This window comes from Phocoena sinus, chromosome 7 (assembly GCF_008692025.1).
Source record: "Phocoena sinus isolate mPhoSin1 chromosome 7, mPhoSin1.pri, whole genome shotgun sequence".
NCBI lineage: Eukaryota > Metazoa > Chordata > Mammalia > Artiodactyla > Phocoenidae > Phocoena > Phocoena sinus.
This window is the reverse complement of record NC_045769.1, coordinates 5,457,638-5,475,522: the sequence shown is the minus strand read 5'-3', so window position 1 is coordinate 5,475,522 and position 17,885 is coordinate 5,457,638. Positions and strand designations below refer to the sequence as shown.

The 17,885-nt window shown below is 55.0% G+C and overlaps 1 protein-coding gene across 1 annotated transcript in view; it reads left to right on the top strand.

Moving 5' to 3' along the window:
- SH3BP4 (SH3 domain binding protein 4) overlaps window positions 1–17,885 on the top strand; it is a 43,044-nt gene that overhangs the window by 23,284 nt on the left and 1,875 nt on the right. The window contains 6 exon segments of the mRNA XM_032637134.1: window positions 4,290–6,637; window positions 16,492–16,638; window positions 16,641–16,659; window positions 16,662–16,681; window positions 17,714–17,854; window positions 17,856–17,885. Coding sequence (XP_032493025.1) covers window positions 4,290–6,637; window positions 16,492–16,638; window positions 16,641–16,659; window positions 16,662–16,681; window positions 17,714–17,854; window positions 17,856–17,885 — 2,705 coding nt within the window.

The following is a 17,885-nucleotide window of genomic DNA, read 5'->3' as shown; positions in this document are numbered from 1 at the left end:
TGGGCATGGCTGTGTTCCGGCAGAACTTTACAGAAACGGCCGGCTGAATTTGGCCCGGGGGCCAGAGTTTGCCAACCCCTGGTTTAGAGGTGGCCCCGGGGTTACCCTAACAGCCACGTAAAACTGGGCTGGTGATAAAGCCTATCTTTTGGACACCGAGGTGGATGCCAGCAGGTCATTTTCCTTCTAGAGTCCATCCTGCCCTCACTGGCCACGGTCAGTGTCTCCCGTGAGCTTCCTGGCATCCTGTACATCATCGCCCTCATCACCATCACCACCGTCAGTTGACTTTCCCACCACGTTCACCGAATTCTGTTGAAATGATCCATTGCGCTGCCCACAGACAGCTCAACGGCAAGAGCTTTCGCTTTACCTTTGTATCGTTAGCCCCTGGCACAAAATCGGTGCTAAATAAATATTTCTGGAGCTAACCTGCTACCTCCCAGACAAAATCACGATGCCCGACCCCGATGTACTAAAGTCATACCGTGCCCGTTTCTGCCTTTCTTCTTCTCTCTTCCAGTTATCCTCAACTTCCCCTTCTTCCTGTCTGTCCTTTAGGGTTGTGGCCCTGAGCATCGCTTAAAATGTTCTTTTAAACAAAAGACTAGCAAGGGAACCATGAGGTTTTATTAATAAGGGCAGCGGACCTATTGGGCGTTGCTGTTAATAATCACGCCGTTTGTTTTTCGTAGTCTGGTAATGGGCATTGTTTCTTTGTAACCCAGCTAGTCATGGCTGAAGTGGGAAACTGGGAGCTCAAGTCATGCAGTTTGGGCTGGGATTTTGAAACGAGGGGCAGAGAGCTGAATTTTAAAAGATGGCGATGATGACATGTTGATCTAGGAGGAGCTGTTATTCCTCAAAGAACACTGCAGCTGGGGGAGGAAGGCTGAGGAGGGGCTGGTTAGCTTGGGGGGGTCGGAGGGGGGGAGAGAGACCCCCTGACTCCACTCCCGAGGGGCAGGCTGTGGCCCAGGCAGCATTTGCTCCCCACACGTGCCGATGGTAAAAACGGCTTCAAGGTGGGGATCTATTCCAGCCAGAGTATCTGCTACAGAATCTTCCTCCCTAATGAATGTTTTTCCTGCATAAGACCCGAGGCAGAGGGTAGGAAATGTATTATTCAGTGAACTGAACCTCCTGACACCCAGGCATATTTTTCTTGTATGAAAATCAAGGTACCTGGGAATCTGGCAACACTCTCCAGAATTCATTAAGATGGAATTCGATACGGATTTTACTGCATTTGACTGGCTGGAAGCCCCAGCCTTGTGTACACCCCAGGTGTCTGTGTGGCCCTTGTCTGACAGAGGGCCGGTCTTGGAAGGGAGCTCACGCCGCGGTCCACTTCCACGGGGGGCCCAACAGGAAGGGGCGCCGTCTCCCGTCAGACAAGCCTCATCCTTGAGTGAAACATCTATTACTGCTCCTCTCCTAAGGACAGTGCTTGCAATTTTGAGTAAAACCAGTTTTCTTCTCTGGTCTGGTAAGAAGACTTAAAGTGATCATTTGCACTGATACGTTTTCTCAGGTTATGTACACAGCCTGCCTAATAGCTTTGGTTTTTAATTCAAAAAATATTACTGTAAGGGAATTATTCTGGAGGAACATAATAGGGATATAACTTTTGAGGAATTCTAACAAGATTTTAGTAGCTGGCCAGCTTTCTTTGATTTTCATTTGGTTTTGATTTTGACGTGACATTTTCATTAGATGTGTCAAGGAAACTGGAGCCTGTGACTGGAAAACAAAGTGGGAGGGGAAATCTTATATTATCCCCTGTTCCCCAGCTGACCCATCTGCCTTCTGCTACCTCCCCTCGAAGCCATTATCTTTGACTTGGCTGTTTTTAGTCACTGCCCCCCTTCAGGGTTAAGTGTGATTTTATAGCAGAAGGGCACAGCCCAGGGGGATTCTAACTTAACCTTTGGACAACACCTTGTCCCAGTAACATGGATATGGCGTCTCTGTTGTAAGCTTACAGGATGAGCATTCATTCCACGGGTGTCTATTGGGCACCTGCTATGTGACACAGGCCCTGTTCCAAGGGCACCACTGCGAGCAAAACATAGCCGAACAGAGCTTACAGCCTAGTGGGGCAATGGAGCCCTCCCCGACAAAACCAACACAGATATGCATGGTACATTTTATATTGGTTAACGATCAATGCTATGGAGAAAAATTAAATTAGGAGGGGGCCGGAGACGTCTATTTAAACATAACATTTTGTGAGTCTTTACCTCGTACAAAGCATCACAGTGCTAATCACGTCATCACCATCATCTTGCTTAATCCTCGCCAGAGCCCGTCGAGGGAAGGTGGTTCGTCCATTGTGAAGAATGTCAGGCTCCGGAGATCACACCGCTGCTAAGGGTGTAGATTCAAATCCCAGGTCTGGTGATCCCAGTACCAGCTTCTCCCCAACACCCCAGACAGGGTGGTAGGTGACAGCCTTCGAGGCCCAGGTTCACACCCTGCTAATAAGCATATCTCTGTACTTTAGTTAGTGTAAATAAATAGCAGCTTCCTACTTTATTGCCTGAGACTTTGCTGAGGACGTGCAAATTAATTTTCATTATTTCCTTTTATTTATTTTTAAAGTTTTTTTTTTAATGTGGACCTTTTTTATTTTTTTAAGTGTTTATTGAATTTGTTACAATATTGCTTCTGTTTTATGTTTTGGGTTTTGTGTGTGTGTGGGATCTTCGCTCCCCCACCAGGGATCAAACGCACAACCCCTGCATGAGAAGGGGAAGTCTTAACCGCTGGACCACCAGGGAAGTCCCCTCACTATTTCCTTTTAAAGGAAAAGGAAACTGGCAAATGATTTTGGGGGTGGGGGAGGAGAGCCAATTTGGTAGAATAGGATGTCTGTTGACTTAATCCTGTATTAGACAAGATGTAGGTGTAGTTCCACTAAAAATGTAGTCCTTTCTTTGTTTACATAAGCAGCTAAAAAAAGTTTACTTTCATTTGGTTGTTACAGGAAGGCAGCAAACTCCATAAAACAAGGGACAGTTGGGATGGGAGGGTTGGAGAGAATTATATGGGCTTATTTCCATCAGAAAGAAGTTTCTTCATCCTCTGAGTATATGTACTTTGTTATGTATGGGAGGGAGAGAAAACCCTTAGGTTTCTAGTTATCTGTTATTTTTCAAAACACACCGTACTTGTTTAGATGACTTTTTTTTTTTTTTTTGCTGTTCCAATTGCTGTCTACCTTGGTAACACGCAGTTGAACGCCAAGAACCATAAATTAGCTTGAGTCGCTGTTTAACGTGTTGGCATTTTTCAGATTGCTTAAAGAGTTGCTCAAAAAGAATGTGAATTACAACCAGACCCAAACCTTTGATTTTCAAGGGGTAACAGAGAGCATTTCCATGTTGTTCTGAATGATCGTTTAAAAGAGGTTGAAAGAGGGCTTCCCTGGTGGCGCAGCGGTTGAGAGTCCGCCTGCCGATGCAGGGGACACGGGTTCGCGCCCCGGTCCGGGAAGATCCCACATGCCGCGGAGCGGCTGGGCCCGTGAGCCATGGCCGCTGATCCTGCGCGTCCGGAGCCTGTGCTCCGCAACGGGAGAGGCCACAGCAGTGAGAAGCCTGCGTACAGAAAAAAAAAAAAAAAAAAGACGTTGCAAGAGACTAACCTCAAAAATCTTATTTCATATAAACAGTTTGATGAAGAATGGGTTCAACTTGGAAACTAGGAAACGGGCCTGATAGTCAAGGGAACCTTCCCCTTGGCTTATGTATTTTATGCTGAAGGCAGGACATGGAATCAGCTCTTAGGCACCGAGAGATTCTGTTGCAGGTCTTTTCCAGTCCCTGGTTACATCAGTGGGTCACTGAACGCAGCATCACTGTGTTTTCTAAGTAAATCACATTGAGCTTCTCTTTCGACCTAGCAGCAGTCCCGGTAAGTTAGCAACAGTAAAGAAAAGTTGGGTCAAAATGAGATGTTTAAAACCTGGGACATATTGATAATTCCATTATGCTGATTCATGTCTCTGTGGATGGTGGAGAGACCCTCTGTGGCCTTTCCACCTGACTCAGACCGTGCGTTGGGATGTGATAGAATCCGGGGAGACAACGCTCGATTTAGGCTGTCGGTCGGGTGAATCGCCCACCAGATTTTACTTTGGTTTGTTTCTGTCGTTTACTTGCCGGACACGTTGTCTCCCTGTTGGGGGTGATGGTTTTCCAGACCTCTCTTCTCCCTGGTTTTGACGATGCTCTGCCTCGCCCTGAGGGCCCGCCCTCACCTCCTGTTCTTTGTGTTTTACGCAGTGCCTTCTCCCAGTGCCTTGCTAGTAGACAATCCCACGCCCTTTGGAAATGCAAAGGAAGTGATCGCAATCAAGGACTACTGCCCAACCAACTTCACCACCCTCAAGTTCTCCAAGGGCGACCACCTCTACGTCCTGGATACGTCAGGCGGGGAGTGGTGGTACGCACACAACACCACGGAGATGGGCTACATCCCTTCCTCTTACGTGCAGCCCTTAAACTACCGGAACTCCACCTTAAGTGACAGTGGGATGATCGACAATCTTCCAGACAGCCCGGACGAAGTAGCCAAGGAGTTAGATTTGCTCGGAGGATGGACAGATGACAGGAGGGAGTCGAGCAAAACCTACAGTAATAATCCTTTCTGGAACGGTGTCCAAACAAACCCGTTTCTCAATGGGAATGTGCCAGCGCTGCCCAGCGCGGACCTACCGACTCCCCAAAGCACCGTGGACTTGCTCCTCTTTGATACGGGCACATCTTCGTTCACCGAGTCCAGCTCAGCGACGACCAACATCTTCGACGAGCTGCCGGCCACCAGCCGCCTTCACGCGGAGCCGACGGTCAGGCGGGACAACCCTTTCTTCCGGAGCAAGCGTTCCTACAGCCTCTCGGAACTCTCCGTCCTCCAAGCTAAGTCCGACACTCCCGCATCCTCGGGGTTTTTCACGGGCTTGAAATCGCCGGCCCCCGAGCAGTTCCAGAGCCGGGAGGACTTCCGGGCTGCCTGGCTGAGCCACCGGAAGCTGGCCCGGTCTTGCCACGACCTGGACTTGCTGGGCCAAAGTCCCGGCTGGGGCCAGACCCAAGCGGTGGAGACGAACATCGTGTGCAAGCTGGAGAGTTCGGGGGGCGCCGTGCAGCTTCCCGACACCAGCATCAGCATCCACGTGCCCGAAGGCCACGTGGCTCCAGGGGAGACGCAGCAGATCTCCATGAAGGCTCTGCTGGACCCCCCGCTGGAGCTCAACAGCGACAGGTGCAGCTGCGTCAGCCCGGTGCTGGAGGTGAAGCTGAGCACCCTGGAGGTGAAAACCCACATCATCTTGGAGATGAAGGTTTCAGCTGAGGTGAAAAGTGACATTTTCAGCAAAAGCACAGTGGGCCTCCAGTGCCTGAGGAGCGACTCAAAGGAGGGGCCCTATGTCCCCATCCCACACACCTACAGCTATGGGGACACGGTCCAGGCCCAGCTGGACAACCTGGAGCCCTGTATGTACCTGGCCATCGTTGCCCACGGCCCGAACATCCTCTACCCTTCCACGGTCTGGGACTTCATCAATAAGAAAGTCACCGTGGGTCTCTATGGCCCCAAACACATCCACCCGTCCTTCAAGACGGTGGTGACCATTTTCGGGCATGACTGTGCCCCCAAGACCCTACTGGTCAGCGAGGTCACCCGCCAGGCCCCGAGCCCGGCCCCAGTGGCCCTGCAGCTCTGGGGCAAGCACCAGTTCGTCTTGTCCAGGCCCCAGGACCTCCGAGTCTGCATGTTTTCCAACATGACCAACTACGAGGTCAAAGCCAGCGAGCAGGCCAAGGCCGTGAGAGGCTTCCAGGTGAAGCTGGGCAAGGTGAGCCGTCTCATCTTCTCCATCAGCTGCTCCAACGCCAGCGAGCTCTCCGACTTCACCTTGCGGGTCCAGGTGAAAGACGACCAGGAGGCCATCCTGACCCAGTTCTGCGTCCAGACCCCACAGCCACCCCCGAAAAGTGCCGTCAAGCCGTCCGGGCAGAGACGGTTCCTCAAGAAGAACGAGGTCGGGAAGATCATCCTGTCCCCGTTTGCTGCCACCACCAAGTACCCGACTTTCCAGGACCGCCCTGTGTCCAGCCTCAAGTTCGGCAAGTTACTCAAGACAGTGGTACGGCAGAGCAAGAACCACTACCTGCTGGAGTACAAGAAGGGGGACGCCATCGCCCTGCTCAGCGAGGAGAAGATCCGGCTGAAGGGGCAGCTGTGGACCAAGGAGTGGTACATCGGCTACCACCAGGGCAGGGTCGGCCTCGTGCACGCCAAGAACGTGCTGGTGGTGGGCAAGGCGCGGCCCAGCCTCCTCTCCGGGCCCGAGCTGAGCACGTCGCTGCTGCTGGAACAGATCCTGCGCCCATGCAAGTTCCTCACCTACATCTACGCCTCCGTCCGCACGCTGCTCATGGAGAACATCAGCAGCTGGCGCTCCTTCGCCGACGCCCTGGGCTACGGGAACCTGCCGCTCACCTTCTTCTGCAGGGCCGAGCTGGACAGCGAGCCCGAGCGGGTGGCATCGGTCCTGGAGAAGCTGAAGGAGGACTGCAACAGCACGGAGAACAAAGACCGGAAGTCCTTCCAGAAGGAGCTCATGATGGTGAGTGCCCGGTGGGGCTTGGATCCCTAGAGGATGGGGCTCAGTCCAGCCTCAGCCTTGCCCTTGCGCGTGTGGGAACGGGTGTGGTGTCGGGAGTCAGTGGACCGGGGTCTGGGCCCCCGTTCTGCTCCCTGAAACTCACACACGCCTGGGGATAGGCATTGACGTGGGACCGGTAGGGGCCCCCAGACAACTCGGAGCCACTGCGGTGAGGGTCGTGCAGGTCTCCTCCTGCTGAATTTGTGAGCTCCTCTGGAGGTCCGGAATGCACCTCCGCCTGCCCGGTCGGGGACGCAAGGGGGGACCCTGTGCGCCACCCGCCCCTGTTTAGATCTCTTGGGACAAGATCCATCCTTTCATCAGATTCCCAGCGGGATCTGTGACTCACCCCAAAGTCTGACTTTATCTTGCTGTGAATTTTTCTCTCCAGGCCTTACTTGAATGAAGGTTCTCCCCTCTCTCTGTGTCATTTCCTCTTTCTCCTTCTTGCGTGTGTTTGAGTTGGGGTGAGGACGGCCTCTGTTTTGCCAGCACAACTGGGAACTAAGAAGTAAAGAGGGGGTAGTCCCACTGCTGGGCACAGCCGGCCCGCAAGCCAAATGGGAAGCTTTCTGGACCCGATCACGGCCTCCAACAGGCTTGGGCTCTGTGCCGGTCATGACGCCCTCAGGTAGTCCACTCTTAACTGTTCACCACAGTTCGGCTGTGGTGGCCTTGGAGGAGTTGTACCTGGGAGAAGCCTAATGTCCTCTGGGCATCCCTAGTCAGATGTGTGCCGGACATTCTCTGTCGACTTCTTTCTGTGATAGAAGCCGACTCGGGTCTCTCCCTGGTCCTCGTGATGTGGACACGCCCCTAGTTTTTGTTCCCACGGGAAACCCCCAGGCCTCGGTCACAGGCTCTTCTCTCGTGTTCCTCCGACCCCACACAGTCCTTTTCGCCTCCTTATCTCTGTGAGGTGTGACTCCCAGCGCCCCTGAACTTCTGCCGCTTCAACTCCCCTCCTTCCCCCCCAGCACTTGCCATCCTGAGTGAATGCCTGTTGGAACGGATGGGCCAGGCGTGTCTGCATGAGTGAGGATGCACGCGTGGACGGAGGTGTACAGCCGAGGGTCATCACTGCATGCACGTCCTGGGCTGCCCCGTGGGGCTGGGGGGACAGAAGGGAATACGGTCCACAGTGGCATGGCCCCTGCTGCAGGGAGTATGCATTGCAGTCCGGCAAGGGATCGGGGCATGAAGAAAGACCCCTTATCGGTGGCCCCGAGATACTAGAAAGTGCCGGATGCGTGGAGCAAGGTGAGGACCTGACATTGCCCGGAGGAGGGAGACGGGAACTGGAGGTGGCATCCAGGGGGTCGCTGGGGGCATCCGTCGCTGATGGGTCGCCGATGGCAGCTTCAGTTGGGGGAGGTGGGGAGGAAGCCGGTTGTCATGGCAACGGGGAGGGGTGAGGCGGGGGTGGGGATGGGCAGCAGAGGAAGCTCCCCCTGCGCTGGATGGGGCTCCTGCACAGCTGGGACCCAGGACCCTCCCTTCAGGGGCTCGCCTCGCCGGCCCACCTGTGAGAGCGATTCCCGGAGCTTGCTTCCAGCCCGAGCTGCCCGGTGCCCTCGTGATGGACCTCGCACAGCGGGCCGGGGTGAGCGTCCAGCCGGGATCCTCTGTGGACGGTGGAATGGTGTGCATTCATGGAACATAAAGGGTATCGACCGCTCCTTAGTCACAGCTAGAAGATGCTCACCTGGAACCGGCAGAGGTTCAGGCTGCATCAACCTGGGCGGCACAGAGGCGGCTCTCACGTCCATTTCCTGCTCATTTCTTTTCGTCTTGTTTTATTCAACCTGGAGAACTTTCTCTGAGAGCAGGTTTTTCAGGTGGCTTCCTTGGGTTACTGTGTGTGAGGACGGGGATCTGTGTGCGTCCAAGACCCTCTCCCTGCCCCCGCTGCCCCCCCTCCCCCCACCCCCCGCCAGGCCCACAGCCACCAGGACTCCCAGAGAGGAGGAAATGAACCTTGACCTTGGCAGGAACGTGGCCCTGAGACAGGTTAGATTTGTGGTACAGAAGTGAAACTGGTTTTGCAGCATTCCCCCCCACCACCCCCTCTCCTATCTCTTCATCTTGTGGGCTGGCAGATCTGAATGGTTGGCCAGACTTCTAGAGACCACAGGCTGATTTATCCCAGCGTGTCTCAGGAGTCACTGGAAACCAGGTGTTTTATTTCCAGAGACGTAACAAACCACTGAGCAGTCAGGCTTCCTGGGGCCTCAGCCACTGATCTAACCACCCGCCCCCGCTCCAGCCGTGTCGCAGCCAGACCACCTCTTCCCCACCGCTCTCATTTTGAAGGTAGTTTTCTGTTTAGTATGGCTCCTTGGTTTGGAAGCAGTGATTGAACGAATTAGAAGTGGTGAAGGTTTTGGATGGTAAATTTGTGGGGAGATGGGAAGGAAGAAAGAATCAAGAACTGAGTTGTCCATCCCTCCACTGCTCTCAGCACGAGGTCCAGCCCCTTCCTCTGCCCCACGGGCCCTGTAAGACCCGGCCCCGCCTACCACAGCCCGAGGGCCCCTACCTGCCCCTGCACACCGGCCACTCTGGCCTTTTCTCTGTATCTTGGACACAGCCAGCTGCCCTGCCCCAGGCCTTTGCACGTGCTGTTCCCTCTGCCTGGAATTCTCTTCCCTCAGTTTCACGTCGTGGCTTTTTATCGTCCTTCAGATTCCAGCTCAAATGTCCTCTTGTCAGACCTTTCCTGCAACCCTGGATAAAGCAACCTTGTGTCTCTGGGTCACTGACCGTCTGTGTTACTGTAGCATTGTCTTCACGGTACTTTCTCGAATCTGAAATGGTCTTGTTTACTTGTATTCATGGTTCTTGTCATTACCCTAACTGGATATGAACTCCACGAGGGAAGGGATGCTGGCACATAGGAAACAACCAGATAGTTGACGAGTGAATGAATGAATGGACGCAGGCTAAGAATCTGATCTGGACGCAGTCTTGTGAGGTCAGACATGTTTCCGTTCTCTGGTTCCGTCCCCTCTTCCTGTTGTTTTAGTGCATATTTTCAATCTCAGAGCTGGTCCAGAGGCATCTTACGTACCCGTATGACCTCCTGCTGTGCCTCTGCTGCGTTGCCCCCCCGCATGGTGTGACCACCGTGGAAAATGCCCCTCTGTCCCCGGTCCGCCCAGCTCTCCAGTAGAAGCCATGCACGTCTGTGACGGAGGATGGCCATCCAACACCGATGATGCCCTCCCCGACTATAATGAAAACGGGGGGAGGGACCAGGGTGGACGGAGCTCCCAGAGTCCCCAGGCATTAGAGATCATTGAATGAACCCCTGGGGATCTCTTAGCTGGGGGGACTTGTGGGTTGGACCGGGCACCACCTATTTGAAGAGCTTTTGAAGTCCAATTGTGTTGTCAGAAACAGGCCAGCGAGAACAGGTGGCAGGTGTATGGCTGCAGCTTCTAACGGAGCTCGGAAGAGCCATCACGGCCAGCCAGGGGCAGGTGTTGGTGCTCCGTACTCATTCAGCATTTCTTGGGTGCCTACTGTGTGCTTAGTGCGGGTGCTGGGTGCTGGGCCTTCCCCTGAGGGAGATGCCAAGTGGACAACCACAGGAGTGCAAGACAGACTCGTAATGGGCCCCGAAGAAAAGATCCCCTTGGCATGGGTGGACCAGGGAAAGGCAAAGATGCCCCTGACTCAGGGAGGGATGTGCAGAATCCCATCCAACAGGGAGGGGCTGTCGGGTTGAAAGTACAGTATGGGCAAGGGCCAAGGGTGCAGAGGAACGGGATGGGGTAGAACCAGAGGCTGGGAGAGGCCGGAGGCTGGGTTGAATCAAGACGACGATACATGGGGGGATGGGAGGGAGGCACGCAGCCACCTGGGCTGGATAATGCTTGTGCTTTATTCTGTGGGCATTGGGGAGGGGGGTGTTAAGTGTTTAGGGGACGTGAAGGGGAGCCAGGTGGATCCAGGTGTGTCCCTGCACCTTAGGGATCTACCCAGGTGTGTCCTGCTCCTTGGGGATCCAGGTGTGTCCCTGCCCCTTGGGGATCCAGGTACGTCCTGCTCCTTGGGGATCCAGGTGTGTGCCTGCGCCTTGGGGATCCAGGTGTGTCCCTGCCCCTTGGGGATCCAGGTGTGTCCCTGCGCCTTGGGGATCCAGGTGTGTCCCTGCCCCTTGGGGATCCAGGTGTGTCCCTGCGCCTTGGGGATCCAGGTGTGTCCCTGCCCCTTGGGGATCCAGGTGTGTCCCTGCTCCTTGGAGATCCAGGTGTGTCCCTGCGCCTTGGAGATCCAGGTGTGTCCCTGCTCCTTGGGGATCCAGGTGTGTCCCTGCTCCTTGGGGATCTAGGTGTGTCCTGCTCCTTGGGGATCCAGGTGTGTGCTGCTCCTTGGAGATCCAGGTGTGTCCCTGCTCCTTGGGCATCTACCCAGGTGTGTCCTGCTCCTTGGGGATCCAGGTGTGTCCCTGCGCCTTGGGGATCCAGGTGTGTCCCTGCCCCTTGGGGATCCAGGAAGTGCTGTAAGGCGGGGAGCCCCTCACAGGCTTGTGCCTGGATCCCTTGGCTTTTACCCACATCTGCCTTCAGACCTGGCCGACCTTAGCAAGAGGGCGCCCTGTGCAGTAGCCCGGGGTGTTCTTCCATCCTGCCCTGACGGGTGGGGATTGGATGGCTGATGGCCCTGGGTCTGGGTTGCGGCAGTTCCCAGGCCACGTGCACACCGGTGCTGGCTGTCAGAGCCCCTGGGGTCCTGGGGTCGGCCCCGCTGCCGAGGCTCACCCCGGGTTTCGCTTTTCTCCAGACTGAAGATCATCCTCGTTGACTTTTCTGTTTGTGAAAACAGCAGATGCTGCTTTTTGCGGTGCTGTTTGCCTGTCCTGAGGGCCAGCAGCAGAAGTGCCCGGCCCGTCTCCCAGAGGCGGCCCGTGTTAGTGGTCTGCAGTGTAGACACTGCCGATATTCCTCAGTCCCCTGAGTTCGCCCTGCGCTGTCCATATTCTGCATTCTGTACGCGCCTGGAGAGCATGTACAGGTGGCTCTGTGTCTGCGTGGAGCCTGCGTGCCCCGCAGCTGGGCAGGTGCTCTGGTCCTCGGTCTCCGGTAGGGCAGTGGTGCCTGGTCTCACCATTACCAGCGCTGCTCCGAGCCGGGTCCCGGCCCCGTGGCTCTGCACGCTTGTCCCTGTTCGTTCCATGACAACATTCTGCGAGCTGTAGGAGCCCTCTGGAGACAGGAGGAGCCAGCGTTGGCGCATGGCAGCGGGTGTCACTTCGGGGCGTGCAAGGCCTGAGAATGACAGGGGATGCCTTAACAGCCCTGCTGGTGTCAAGAAATATCACTGCAGCGACCAGACTGAATAGCCCTGCTGGTGTGTATATACTCTCCTCACCTCTCTGAGCCTTGGATTTCGATGTCGGTTTTTGTTTTGTTTCATGAAGGCAAGAAACGACAGAGTACGTTCCTCTGTTTTTAGGGCATTAATGTTGCTTCTCATACACTTTGTGGGTTTGGGGAAGGGTTTTCTGAGTGTGGTCGAAAGCCCAAGCAGAAGACGTTGCTATGTGTTTGTACCAGGACTTAATGACAACGCTGAGGAGAGAGGAGGATTTGGCTCGTGCCGCAGAGCTGCGTGGATTTGGGTGATGGCCATCTCGTGTGTGTGTGTGTGTGTGTGTGTGTGTGTGTGTGTGTGTGTGTGGAGGGTGGCAGACAGAACCCTGAGGAACCCAGGTCTCCGAGAACGGGAAGTATTTTCGTTCAACAACACGCTTTCAGTGTAAGAGATTATTCCCAACTTTGGGGATTACGAGAGGCACAGTGTCTGTCCTCCAGGCCGGGAGGGAGGGAGGGAGGGAGGGAGGGAAGGAGGGAGGGAGGGAGGGAAGGAGGGAGGGAGGGAGGGAAGGAAGGAAGGAAGGAAGGAAGGAAGGATGCTCTGGGCTCTCGGTGAAGTTTCTCTGAAAAAGGGAAAGTTACTGTAGGATATAAGTCAAGGTGGGTGGTTGCTTTAGGAGTGAGGTGTGAGGTGAAATCAACACCACCGAGAACCTTGAAAACTAATGGAAATAAGGGGGGATGTTGAGATCGCGGAGAGCTAGGGCTGGAGAGGACGGTGTGGAGGGATTCTCTGAATCAGGAGCAAAATCTCTTTATCCCCCAGAAGAGGACGGACACAGTTAACTACCTGCTGTGCACTTAGGGAGGTTCCTGGGGACTTCCTGCCAGGTGGTCGCACAGCCCAAGGCTGCTACCACAGGGAGGAGCAGGGTTGCCATGGCGACTGCCCTTCTGGTGTTTCAGCATCTCAGGAATGGGAGCACGACTGGGGTGAAGTGAACATACAGCAAAGTGATGTTTTGTTGTATTTTCATAAGAATGTCTCTGCAAACAGGGATTGACACACTGGCCTGCGGGCCACCTGCTTTGGTAAATGAAATTTTACTGGAACGCAGCCCTGCCCACTCGTTCAAGTGTTGTCGTGCTGTTCTCACGCCCCACTGGCAGAGTCAAGTGGCTGAGGCAGAGACGCCATGCCCGCAAAGCCAAAAATAGGTCCTGTCTTGCCCTTGGAACAGACTTGGCCACCCTGACTTAAGTCATGGGTCGCTCCAGCTCGTGAGAGTCCAGCTGGAACCAGCCTTGTGCTTTATTTCTGGTATCACCTGTGCATACTGGTGTGTGTGCGGGAATTAAAGGGGATGCTACGGGGAAAAGGTTCCAGCACCGTATCCCTGCCCCTGAGAAAGGGATTTTCTATTGCTGAGACTTGGTGGGCACCCAAAATGTGCCGTTCAGAAAAAAAAAATGCATGAACTGCCCCTTGGCGGTGGTGTGGGCAGCGCTCTGCCCCAGCTGTGACCGCTCGGGGCCAGAGAGAGGGTTTGAGTTTCTCAGGACTTTTGTGCCTGCACCCGGTGTCCTGGGAGAGAGCAGCTTTGATCGCCCCCGCCAGGGATACCCGAATCAGAAGCAGGTGACTCTGAAGTGTTCTGTTACCTAGAAAACAAGGCCACCTGCGGAGTCTGGTAACTGAGCACACAGACACTGCTGGGACACTGTGAGGAAGCCTGGGTGGGACCATTGTCACGGGAGGTTGGCCAGACGCCTTCTCAGGACACCAGGCGTGGCTGGAGGGCACCCTGCCTCTCCTGTGTGTCTGGGCTCAAACCACACCACGCCAAAAGAATTTTTTTTTCACTTTTTTTTAAAATTTATTTTCTTTAATTAGAGTTGAATTACATTGTTGTGTTAATTTCTGCTGTACAGCAAAGGGGCTCGGTTATGCATGTATCTACATTGTTTTTCATATTCTTTTCTATTATGGTTTATCACAGGATATTGAATATAGTTCCCTGTGCTATAAGTAGGACCTTGTTGTTGTTTTTTATTCAGGCAAAAGAACTTAAATCCAGAATTCTACCAGTTTATCACATGTCTCCCCCATACCACAAACACACCCCTGTATACTCTTCACATCTTCTGCGCCACAAATCTAGTAAACATTTAAGTTCTTTCAAACAATTTCACTTGAAGATACCCAAGTTCAGAGACCATGTTCTGAAGTCTGTACATCGTTGAGGTGACGCCTCGTGCTCGGTTCCTGATGTCACGTGGTGCCCACACAGTTGGAAAGGCCACTGGCCTGAGCACCGGGAAGTCTGGGCCTGCCTCCACTTCTGTGCCCTCGAGCTGTGGGACCCTGGACAAGCCACCCAGCCTCTTCGGGGTCTGTAAAACAGACACCGTGCAACCCACACGGTGGGTAGCAGCTGGGGACAGGCTGCCTGGAGCCCCTCACCAGGTATGGGAGCCCCTCCCTTTCCTTCCGATTTTACCTGCAGGTTGGGGTGAGCTTGGCTTCCCTTCATGGGGGTTCTGAGAGGTAGATGCGCCCTGCACCCGGCTCACTGGAAATACTCAATGAAGATAGTTTATTTAAAATCAAAAACAAAAATCAGAAAAGGACCATGGGGTCCTCAAGCCCCCTTCTGCCTTCCCACCTTTATGGCCCCCTCGGACCCAGGACGGCCTCAGATGGATCTTATGTTTTAAAGGCAAAGATCGAGAGGCTGGGGCATCGGCCTCTGCGTTCAGGGACTCCCCCCAAAAGTCACCATTTCTTCATTTGTTAAGTTCCCCCCAAATAGACATAAAACGCAGGTGAGAATACTCAGAAATAGCGGCGTTCTTTCAAGGAGCAGATTGACGCTGCCCAGATGCCAGGCCGCCTGCGTCTTCACGGGACGTTTGAAGGGAGCGCGTGAGCGGTGTGTTTGGCTCAGCTGCGGGGGGGCTTGCTGCTTGGTCAGTTGCTGTTTTTAACACTTTCTCTTCGGAGCCTTGAAGTGACGTCAGGTGCTTGGACAGAGCATAGAGGAACAGAAAGAAGGCCGGGCCCGGTGACCAGTAGCAGCATCTCTTTGGTTGCATCCTCGACGTCTGAGGACCCGAGGGGGTCTCAGACCCCGTCGCTTCTGCAGGTGTCAGGCTGTAGCCCGAGGATGTGCTGGACGGCAGAGACTCCGCGGATGAGAGTCTGGCTCTCACCGCGCCTTCTCCCCCTGCCTGGGGCTCCATCCTGGCCGCCCAAAGCTGCACACTCTCACCGGACCCGCAGCCCGACACCCAGCAGCCGTCCGTGTAGCTCGTAGCTTGGGGTGATGCGTGCGGACAGGAGGGCTGCGGGTTTGTGCTACTGATGTGAGCCAGAAATGCTAATGTGACACAGCCTCCAGCCTGGGGCCGCACAGAACCCACAGGCCGTCGAGCCCTGTGCTGGAAGCCCACCTGACTGACCAGCCCCTTTCCTGGACGGGGGTCGAGTCCAAGGTGGCCCTGTGCTGCTCGGGCCGAGCCGGGACTTGGGCAAGGCTCTGCCCGTTGCCTCCTTCCTGGCTGACGGGCGTTTGTTTCCCTCCTGAGCCCCTGTCCCTCCATAGTTAGTGATCCCCATCCTAGAGACACTAGAAGGCTCTCGCAGCTTTGTCAAGGGAACAGTCCCATCAATTCTGGAGACTTTCTTGATGGTCCTGTTAGCCTCCCCTCCACGCGAGGCCTTCGTGTGCCTCGAGAACCTGAGAGGCCTGGATCTGAGCCCTCACCTGCACCTCTTCTGCCCGCTGGGGCTCCCCACCTGCTGACATCAGCTTGTCCTGCCCTGAGCCCCAGGCCGTGCCGAGCTGGCTGTCTGGGCAAAGGGCATCACCTCTCCAGGTGCCCCGGTCGGGGAGGGAACAGATGAACAGCTGTCATCCCACGCACCCTGCCTGTCAGCGTCCCGGGGCTGCCGCGAAAAAGTACCACAGGCTGGGAGGCTCTGAGCCGCAGAGGTTTATCCTGTGACAGGTCTGGAGGTGTCGGCAGGGCTGGCTCCTCCTGGAGGCTCTGAGGGGGTCTGGCCTGTGCCCCTCTCCCGGCTCCTGGTGGCTCCAGTGACGTGGCTGCATCACCCCATGTCTGCCTCCATCTTTACGTGGACTCCTTCTCTCTGTCTCTGCATGTCTGTTTCTCTCTTTATGAGAACACCAGTCATTGGATTAGGGACCCACCCTAGTCCAGTGGGGCCTCATGTTAGCTAATTACATCTGCAAAGATCCCTACTTTGACATTCGGTCACGTTGGGAGGTTCCAGAAGGACGAGAATTTGTGGGCGGGGGACCCAGTACCTCCCACAGATCGTGGTTTTTCCTGCACCTGGGAGTCCCGGCAGTGCTGGCGCTCAGGCCTTGCAGTGTTGAGGGTGCTGGCTCGTGGTCTCTGCGGTGCAGGCTTCCCGTGAAACCAGAGCCTGCCCTGTGTCTTGCCTCATGCCTGCTCCTTCCTCCTTAGGCCTTACTGAAGATGGACTGCCAGGGCCTGGTGGTCAGACTCATCCAGGACTTCGTGCTTCTGACCACGGCGGTCGAGGTGGCCCAGCGCTGGAGGGAGCTGGCCGAGAAGCTCGCCAAGGTGTCCAAGCAGCAGATGGAACGCATACCGAGTCTCCTCACCGGGACAGGATGGGGTGGTGGACAGCGAGGTGAGTGGGGGCTGCCCTTCCCTCCACCTGTAAAATTCAGTGATGACAATGTCTACTGTACAGCGTTTTTACGAGGACAACATAGGTAAAACGTGAAGGCAGGTGCTTGGCACATAGCAGGCTCTCGCTGAGCGGGAGCGAGTCTCATCCTTCCCGGGATCCTTAGTTGTGAGCCCGGGCCCTGGCGGCGGCAAGGCCACTCTCCCATCAAGTGGGGCGTTGGAACAGCATCCTCGGAGCTGCCCATCCGGCCCTGATCCTGATCTTACATTACCTTCCGCCCGATGGTGCTTGACGGAGCCCTTCGTGATCAGTTCTGGTTGGGGCTCTGCCCCCACGGTGTGAAATTGCATACCTGGGATGTTGTCAGCTTCAGCCAAGGCTGGTTGGGTTCCTGCTCAGGGAGTCTTTGTTTTCTCACTTGTCTAGTGGTGGTCACTTTAAGTTTCTGGAAAGACAGTCAGGCTTGCAAGACCTCGGAAGCTGGAGTCCCAAGAATAAGGGCATCCTTGATGGATGTGATGAGTTTCTAAATAAACGGAAAGTGCTACGGGAGGTTGGAAGGAAAGAGAAACCTTTCTATTTGTTTGGTCACTACTTGGTACTATACACCTGCTCTTACACAAGGTGTGTGGTTCTTCCCTCTGAAATGTGCTGGCCCGGGACGGAGGCGGCTTCTTTGGGTTCATTTCACTCTTTAAAAAGTAGCATCAGGGGACTTCCCTGGTGGCGCAGTGGTTGAGGGTCCGCCTGCCGATACGGGGGATGCGGGTTCGTGCCCCGGTCTGGGAGGATCCCACATGCTGCGGAGCGGCTGGGCCCGTGAGCCATGGCCGCTGAGCCTGCGCATCCGGATCCTGTGCTCCGCAACGGAAGAGGCCACAACGGTGAGAGGCCCGCGTACTGGAAAAAAAAAAAGTTGTGTCAGTGATGAACAGAGATACTGGTACTAGGAGAGGTTCTAGGACCCAGTCTCTCAGTGTCCCCTAATCTTTTCTCTCTCTTTTGGTTTTGGACAACTCCACTACCCAGGCCATGTGGAAGCCTGCGTACGACTTTCTACTCACCTGGAGCCACCAGGTCGGGGACAGCTACCGGGATGTCATCCAGGAGCTGCACACTGGCCTGGATAAGATGAAAAACCCCATCACCAAGCGCTGGAAACACCTCACAGGGGACCCTGATCATGGTCAACTCCCTGGAA